This window comes from Ursus maritimus, unplaced genomic scaffold (genome assembly GCF_017311325.1).
Source record: "Ursus maritimus isolate PB19 unplaced genomic scaffold, ASM1731132v1 scaffold_28, whole genome shotgun sequence".
Taxonomy (NCBI): domain Eukaryota; kingdom Metazoa; phylum Chordata; class Mammalia; order Carnivora; family Ursidae; genus Ursus; species Ursus maritimus.
The window spans coordinates 6,413,245-6,422,551 of record NW_024425341.1 but is presented as its reverse complement, the minus strand read 5'-3'; the positions used below and the strand labels follow the sequence as shown (position 1 = coordinate 6,422,551).

The following is a 9,307-nucleotide window of genomic DNA, read 5'->3' as shown; positions in this document are numbered from 1 at the left end:
GTGCACACACACAGCCGTCAGAGTCATCCATTAGTTATAGACAGTACCGTCGACATCCCAATTGGGGTGGAGAAATATGTCTCCAAAAGCAACATAATTGCACTGGGAGTGCGTCTTCACGTTATCATACAGAACAGCATCGGACTCCTCTCATCCCCGATTTTGTGCAGATCTTGACCCTAACTGCGATTTAAAAAAAAAAAGTGGGATTTTATTAGAATCCTCTACCCATGATAGAAGCCATAAAATTCTGCTTTCCCCAACATCACTCATTATAAAGTGGAAGAGCGGCTTTATGATCCTCCAACCAGCACCTCTAAGGGGTAGAGAGGAGGGATTCTCTTGTAGTCATCAGTGTGTGATACCATCAGAGAGCCAGGCCCTCAGATGCAGGCTGGGAGGTAGGCAGGACCCAGGCCAGAAGATGGCGCACTCTATTAAGACTTGTACGTCGAGGGGCCCCTGGTTGGCTCAGTCACCTGGCTGGCTCAGTCGGTAGAGTACGTGACTCTTGATCTTGGGGTTGTGAGTTGGGGCCCCATGTTGGGGGGTAAATTGTACTCAAAATTTTAAAAAAAAATAATAAAAAAAAGACTTGTAAGTCTGGGGTTCTCTACTTTCTCAGGAAGAAATTGATTTATTTAGGAAATGGATTTGCCTTCCTCTGGAAATCAGGACAGACACAACATCCTTGGTGCCCTTCCTGCCACTACAGACTCTTCTAAGAATTACCATCATTCAGTGATAGTGATGATCTGTTTACCAGGCGTTCCTCAAACCCCTCTCCCCCACGCCAGCCCCCCAGCTTGTGAAACTGGAATCATGTTTCTTGTCTCTGTATCACCAGTGCCCACATGGTGCCTGGCACACAGGCTTTTGGCATGCCGAGTGCCCAGAATGTGGGGGATTGAAAACTCCTGGGGAGGGGAGGCTTTTGGAAAGGCTGTGCCAGCCACAGTCCAGATGTGAAATACTGACCTCAAGCGCAGAGAGGAAGGGGAAGCAGAAGAAGGGTTTTCTGATGGACAGGGAAGATACTGACGGTGTGGGATGGAAAGGAAGCTCTCACCAATCCTCCCTCGGTTAGATGTGCGTACTCGAGTTAGTTGTTCGCCTGTCTGGCTCTCCCTCCACTTGCAAGTCTCTGTGGGCATGACGTGGCTCTCCCGGCCCCGTGTGGGGAGCCCCTCCTACAGTGAGGGCTGGCCCTCAGCAAAGAGCTAGTCAACTCCCATGACTACCTGTCCCCAGTGCCTGTCAGGAGCAACAAATAGGCTAAATTTCTCAGAGGCAAGAGGATTCTGATTGAAAATAAGTAACCGAGGAGAGCTGGTCCGCCACAGGTCCTTAATCTGGCCTCACCCCTGGGCTCCTCCCAGCTCAGTTGACTGAAATATTGTCACTCTAAACCAGTTTCACTCGGAGCGCCGAGGACACTCTGTCCTTGTCACACTAAGCCAGGCCACGGCTCAGGCCGTGCAGTCCCTTCTGACTGGATTTCCTTCCCATCACCTCAGCTCTTTGGTGAATACTCCTTCCCCTCTACCGCTCATGGTGAGACCGCCGTGGCATAGAGCACGGTTGGGATGACCTAAAGCCTGGCACCAGCCAACTTCCCTGGCTCATCTCCACTGTGCCCTTTTGCGTGGCTCATCCACCCCCACTACCCACTTTGCCTTTCCCGGGCTGAGGATTAATGTGTTCAATTTCTTGAACCCCTAGGAACAAAGGCATCTGATAACTCGAAGAAGGTGGTCACAGGCTGCCCAGACTAAGAGCGTGAATACCACCCAGTTTACTTACCTGGAACTTCCCTCCCCAGGGAGGCTGCGGCTTCGCTGGGCTCATCTTGAGGGGAAATTGAGTCACATCATCTTCCCTGCCTGCTCCAATCCTCTAGCATTCCAAGAGAATCAGAAAAGTATCTCCTTGACTTCCAAAGTGACCCTAGACTAGGGGTGAGCAAACTCTTTCTGTAAAGAGCCAGACAGCAAATATTTAGGCTTGGCAGGTGATAAGGTCTCTGTTACAACTACTCAGGTCTACACCAGCCATAGACCATGACGTAAACGAATGAGCATGGCTGTATTCCAGAACTACTGTGTGGACACTGAGACAAATTTCATGTCATTTTCATGGGTCATGAAATATTGTTATTTTGACTTTTCTGTTTAAAAATGTAAAAATGCCGGTATTCAGTGTGGTGTTGTTGACAGGTGGTCATCATTCCATACATTAGATCCCCAGACTCATTGATTTGATGTTTTAAAAAAAATAAAAATCATTCTTGCCTCAAGGGCCATACAAAACCAGGAGGCAGGCCATACGTGCTGACCTCCGCTCTTGATGTCCAGGTCAGACTGATGAGCAGTTCAAATCCATTCTTAAGTACTCACTCTGTGACCCTAGGGGAACTAAAGTTCTGACGCCTAAGACTCAGTTTCCTCATCTGCATAATGGAGATATTATCTACTTTGATGAGGATTAGAAAGAGTACCTGTCTGTGCTTAGCGAATAGTAATCATGCAGGAAACCAGCCTTCCTTTTGCAGTCAAGGCTCAGCCTGAGGTTCACTTGCTGGGCGCAGACAGAAGCAGCTTTCTCTCACCTCTGTGAGGGCTTACCAATGACACCTGGGTGACTCTTTCCAGGGCTCTGATACAGGTTTCCGTGTACAATAGCCGAACACTGAGAGGCTGAGGACGGTGTCCCTCAGCAGTGTTTGGGCCGTTGGAGCGCGCTGGCCCCACAGAGCCCAAGGAAGCCTGTTTTGAATGCAAAGAGAAAGCTCCTGCCTTCCCAGGAGGGCAGGACTGCAGAGTCCCCAAGGTGACACCCAAAGAGAAGCCAAGAGAACAGGGTCCATCTGCTTAGAGCCTGGATTCCAGGGCCAAGGGACCCTGTGATGTTTGGGCCACAGCTGAGGAGTCCTACCCACACCCTGTGGCTGTTTTCCCTGGGGGTGGGGGGGTGGGGGATGGGGCCGGAAGTAACCTGGATTGTGTCTGCAGCCACCAGGGTTCCTGTGTGTGTGTGTGTGTGTGTGTGTGTGTGTGTGTCTGAGGGGCAGCGGGAGGGGTTGGTTGGCTGGGGCACCTTCTCCCCCAGAATCACTGTCTGTCCCTGTTGCAGAACAGTACCCAAAGGCATGCAGAAATGTTCAAAGCAATCCCTGCTGTGCACTGCCTGTTCCCATCGTCATTTTAAAATGTATCTAAATACGTAAGACATGGGGATGCGCGGCGGAGGGAGTATAGTGAATACCGTCGGAGCTGTAGATGGAGACAGCTGGGAACTGGACCGACCGTGGTGATCACTCAGTAAGGTATACAAATGTCGAATCACTATGTTGTACACCTGAGACAAATATAATAGTGGAGGTCAAGTACGCCTCAATTTTAAAAAATCCAAATTAAATTTCTTTAAAAAAAATTAAGTGTATCTGTTTGCATGAGGGGGGAACATGCCAGGCAGGGAATCAAAATAAAAATGGTTAGTTACCTCTCTGTAGTGGGGAATTTAGAATCTTTTTCCTGAGAATAAGCACGTATGACGTTACTTTGAAATATCTACAGACCAAGGGAGTGGACAACGGAGTGGAGGGGGACAGGAGATGACACACTCCTTCAGAGGCAGACGAGGAGAGGCCTTTACACTGACTGAGAAGCCAAGACAGGAACCTGAAGGGACCAGACAGGAGTGGGCGATTTCCCAGGGGAGGGCTTTTTTTTCTTTTCCTTAAGCTGAATCTGGAGGGCTGCTCTCACATCACTTTACATGCTGGCCCCCCGTTGACCACCAGTTGGGGTTACCAGGGAGGCCTGAGGGGAGCTCCCCTATCCCACCCGGGGGGCTTCACAGGCTCTGCCTGCCTCTGTCCCTCTACAGTGTGACTTTTGTCACCGAGCAAGAAAAAATGTTTCCTCCCTTTCAAGAGTTTGGGGCCCTTGGAGCACGGACTATGGTTCGGAGGCAGACAGACCTCTCACCTCATCAGGAAAGGCTCAGAGTTCCGGGAGAGCTGAGCTCAGGAGAAGATTCTCAGTGCTTCCCTAATACCCTCTCAGGGTGTGTGTATATATATATATACTCAGAATATTTAAATACTCAGAAATGAATAAACAAAGTTGACTGAACCAGGGATTTGGCTCCCAGATCTGGGGCAGTCTGAAGCCAACCTGAATTTAAATTGTGTCCCCACAGTGAAACTTTTACTCTCTAGGAAATCGGGGGTGGGGGTGGGGGAGTGGAGGGATCAAGGAAGGGACCTTGTTCATATGCTCAGCCAAAAGTGCCCGGTGCCAAGGAAAAGGTGGCAGCTCTTCGCAGTGGGGGCAGAAAATTCAACTGATGTTCTTCTGGTAAATGCCATGGTCCCTGCAGGGCAAGATGAGGGACATGTCACAGGGATCAGAGATGCCCCATCCTCTGCAGGAGAAAGGACATTGGGACCTCTGGGCACCAGGCAAGGTGGCAGCCACAGGAATCCAGGTGAGAGGCGCTCATGAGGTGACTCCTGGTCACTTCCCAGGAAAGGTTTTCCAGGCGACAGAAGACATTTTTATTGCACCCACATGAAAGTACAGACACAAATCTTTGGAAAGTAGTACCATTTTATTTAGTGTTGTAGAAATTTCAGGTTACTTCTTAAAAACAAAACCAAAGAAATTAAAAACTCCCAAACTAACACAACAGGCAATCCTTTTATGATCCAAAAATGCCGGGCGACCTTTCAGTCGGAGGGTGGAAGAGGTCAAGTTAGTAGCTCATATAACAGACACTGAGAAACCACAGAGTGGAGGTCGGTAGGACTACTAGGAGACCAAGTTCTCCACCGAAGGCAGTTAACCTGTCAGCCTTGAGAGGTCATTCATTCGTAGTTCTCAAAAAGAAAAGAAAAAGATGGAGTGGGAGAAGGGACTCAGGGAGGGAAGATCCTCCCTAGTTTAACAGTAAATTGCCTCCAGCCTTCAATTCGGTATGTGGCTGAGGGTCTGGGTCCTCCTGCCTCTCTGCCCTTTTGAGCTCCCGCTGTTAGCAAAGCTGGAAACCACACACACACACACACACACACACACACACACACACGCTCCCTATTCGAGTGCACACACCTTCACTCAGGGTCAACAGCTCTTCCGCATGGCAAAGGGCAGACTTTCTCGTTCCTGCATTCTGATGTGTTAACACACAGGGATAAAATGGAGGGCAGGAAACCTGTCAAAGTCCAAGGAATGAGATGATAGGAAATAGGCAAAGGACTGACATTTTTTCAGGAGGCTGACCTCCAACCGAAGTTCACTGCAAGGTGTTCAGTGTTTTAATCTGATGCTTCCCGAAAGTACTGACTGCTCCTTCTGGAGGCAGCCAGGCAAGGCCAGGACAGAGCTGCTCCTGCTTCCCCAGAACACAGCTTCCTCCCAACGTCCTTCAGTCAGGTTCGCAGTTAGAGCAGCGGGAGGCAAGTCCCAACTCTCCTCGTGTAGGTGGGTACGCGCCCTCCGACACGTGCCAGGCAGAGGCGCCCCAAGGCTCTGATTCACCAACCCCCGCTAATGGCTCAGGGCAGACTGAAGCTTTTCCTGGATAAAGCCTCCCCCCAGGCAGAGTCCTCAAGGATAGTCATGACCTCACACCCCCCAGGCTAGCTACCTCGAGACGTGCTGCGGGAATGCTATAAATTGGATTTTTCTTTCCCAGCAGTGGTAGGAGCCAGACACCCTTGAAGTGAATTGTCCTTCATTCCCCAGAGTCTCCAAGTGGCACTTCAGAGCACAGGAATTCCCTCTTCCACCCAGACGTCCCTCTCAAACACTGACCGAGTTACGCACCCGAGGTCCTAGCCGCAGACAGGATCTCCAGACCAAGCACCAGCTCGTCTAAGGAGCAATCATTCAGAGCACGCCTGCCCCCCCTGCCCTTGGGTTATCACAGTCAGAATACGTTTTTAAGTAAAAAACCTATTGCGGAACGAATATATACATGTACGTTCTCTGAGTTGAGGTGAATATATGGTTCTCTTTATAGGTATGTAAATAACTCTCACAGCACTGCAAAAATACAAGTCGTCTGGAAAGTTTACAGCGGTCCCCACTACTGTATGAGAGTATTAAATAAAACAGCTAGAGATAATCAAAAGCTGATTAATCAAGTTACAGTATCACCCTTTAGATTAAAGTGCTCCAACATAACTAACATTGCAGCAAACGTGTGGTCCTGAAAACGGGTTCTGCTGCCAACCGTCCTGCCTCTTACCCTCCATAGAACAAGAACGTACGGAGAAGACACCCCAATCTCCTAACTGTTGTGGCCTCAAGCCCTGCCCACCGCACTGGCCTGGGATCTTCTTCCCCCCTGGAGAGAGGTCAAGGTTTGATAAGGTTTTGTCACAACCAGGAGGAAAAAAAAATGAGCAACACAGAAACATTCTAATTCCAGTATTAGGTTCCCAACAATGAAACTACCTGAGGAATCCAACCCGGGGCTATTAGTTCAGAAGTGTCTTAGCTTTAAAAAAAAAAAAAAAAAAAAAAAGGTGTGTTCTTCTAGATTTAAAAATACAGCCAACCAAAACAAAGTGTTCTCTTCTTGCTGTTCGTAATTTTATAACAAGGGTAGGCGGGAAGTGCTAGAAAGTGTTGCTGAGGAAATCGGGGAGCCACGCCAAGGCACTGAGGAGAGCAGGCCACAGGAGTCCTACTGAGATCACTCCATACCTGATGGAACCAAGGTAGTAAATGCTTGGGCCACCCGATCCCTTCTCAAGGCACTGACGAGGCCACTCGAGCCAGCAGGAAGCCGGCTGCCGGGAGACTCTGACCAACCCCCACTGAGTGAGTGCAAAGGGACCAGACTCCCTCTTCTACGTCTCAGTGTCCACAGACAGGCCCCACGGATCGGGCAGGAGCTCACTGTAAGGCTACAGACTAGTGGCAGCCGGGGTTCAGAAAAGGCAGCCGATTCAAAATCTACAAGGCACACTCGCAGGCTCCCTTTACCCCTGCTTCGGTCAGATCAACAAGACCAAGTCCAAGAAGCCCAGAAGGTTTACACGGTATCGAAACTTAGCACCTGCAGCCAAACGCCATCCCGACCTCCTCAAAAGCCAAGCAAGTGTGTGCCCGGTCCTTCTCATTTCACCCCACACCTTACTGATGGGGTGGGGTGGGGGTGGGAGGACGTAGTTTTAAATGTCAATATCGAAGAAAGAAAATCCCAGTGTTAACTACACGAGGAGCCCTGCGCCATCTGAATCTCTGGGCCGGGAGCAGATCTTATGACCACATCTCTGGTCAGAGCATAAAATATTTACAATATAGTTAAAGGCACAGTGGCATTTAAAAATAAAACCCTGGGAATGTACAGTAAAAGATTCACTGTAATAATTAACCTGGCTTCAGCTGGTGGAACTGACTCCTGCCAGATAACACGCAAGGGAGGCAGCTGGTGAGTTTGAGCCTGTAAGCTGGTTATCGGGCACACGGGGTCCTTGGCCTCAGGAGCAGGTGGAAACAAACTCACAAAATCGTCTCTCTCCTAGGCTGACGATTCACATCTTTCCTGCCTTTTTGCCGGCCTGAGCCGGAATGCGGAGGATGTTGGGGGTTTCTTCCATGACCCTGACGAGCAGATTGTCAATGTAGTCCTCCAGTTCGCGAACCTGAAACTCCTTCTTGCTTATCGTCTCCTTCTGTTTGAGGACCAACTGGATCAGCTCATCATGGGTTAGCTGTGCGTAAGCAAAGGCGGGGTCCGAGGGGTTGTATTTCTTTAGAAGGGGAGAGAAGGGGGAGAAAAAGTGGTAAAGTCAGCAAAGAAGGCAAACATCGAAAAGAAATATAAAAGAGGAAAATATTATTGGCAATCGGAGTCTCCTGGGAACGTGTTTTCAGTTCAGGGGGAAAACCGGTTTATTGACAAAGTGGTCTGTTAAGGACCAGAGAGTAAATATTTTAGGCTTTGCAGGCCGCACGTGGCCTGTGTTGTCTGTTCTTTGTTGTTTCATGTGTTCATTCTGTTTTATGACTTTTTAAAAATGTAAAAACCATACTTGATCCTTGGCTCATAGGCTACAAACCCCTCGATTAGACTCTGGATCTGAGGTTTCGGGAAATGTAATGATTGGAGGTCTCTGAACACTACGAGCCGGCACAACGAAATATCGATACGAAGCCGAGAGCCCCAAGCGAAGGTGGCCCGTGAAGAAATCCCTGTGACAGAAGGTGCGGGAGACGATGCTCGCCCATCAGCACCCCACGCAGCTGTCATCCCGGACCACTTGCTACTTCCTCGGCTACCCTCAGAAGGATTCCACTGGCACTCAGAGACCCCCCTTTCAGTCATGTGCTACTCAAGAAATATGCAGAGTCAGAGCTAAGTGCCACCACAGCGCACCACGCGGTCCTCACGCTCAGACATCATGGCGGCCAGTGCCAGGGCCGGGTGGCGCCACGCGTGCCAAGAGCAGGAGCCCTACGGAGTTACTCCAGCAGCATTTATAATCTGGGATGACTGGGGTCCAGCTGCAAAGTGACCAGGCCCACACCGTGAAGAAATGGTACCGAGGAAATGGTGCGACATGGTACCAAGTCTCCAGTTGGAGAAGCTAAGTCAAGAGCAGAATCGTCATTCCCTCTTTCGATGACAGCACGACAGAAGGAGCTGCCCGTACACTAGCCAGAAATCAGAGAGAAAGCCCACCCGTCTTGTCCTGGCTCGGAAGGAAAGCACAGGGCTCGCAGTCCCGGCTTCGAAGCACATGCCATCTCCATGCACGGAGCGGGTTTTCACCCAACACAGACTGCACAGGAACAGGCGAGATGTTGGACCACTTTTTCGAAAAACCACTTCTCCCTTAATCCTTTTGTTGCTTTTGTTCTTTAACTTGTTGAAGGCACACATTCCTCTGGACCTCAATCACCCTATTAGTAATTCTAAAACCATCTTCCACCAAAAAAGTGGAGTGTCTAGAAAAGGATTCCGGAGACTGGTTGTACAAGGCGAGTGTACGTGACACGACTGATCTGGACACTTAAAAATGCTTATGATCCCTCGTGCACGGCTGCTGGGAATGCAAGCTGGTACAGCCACTGTGGAAAACAGTACGGAGGCTCCTTAAAAAATTAAAAACAGAATTGATCCAGTAATCCTGCTACTAGGTATTTACCCAAAGAATACAAAAACACTAATTCGAAAAGATACATGCACCCCTATGCCTGTTGCATTATTTATAAGAGCTGAACTATGGAAGCAGTCCAAGTGTCCCTCGACTGATGAATGGATAAAGAAGTGGTACGTACACACACACACA

The 9,307-nt window shown here is 49.4% G+C and overlaps 1 protein-coding gene across 2 annotated transcripts in view; it reads right to left on the bottom strand.

Moving 5' to 3' along the window:
• Nucleotides 1-4,595: 4,595 nt before the first annotated feature.
• The window catches only part of RAB11FIP1 (RAB11 family interacting protein 1), a 30,863-nt gene continuing 26,151 nt past the window's right edge, over nucleotides 4,596-9,307 (bottom strand). For both annotated transcript variants that reach the window (XM_008686627.2, XM_040643265.1), the window contains one exon: nucleotides 4,596-7,765. In XM_008686627.2, coding sequence (XP_008684849.2) covers nucleotides 7,547-7,765 — 219 coding nt within the window. In that variant the 3' untranslated portion in view covers nucleotides 4,596-7,546. The remainder of the gene's footprint in view (nucleotides 7,766-9,307) is intronic.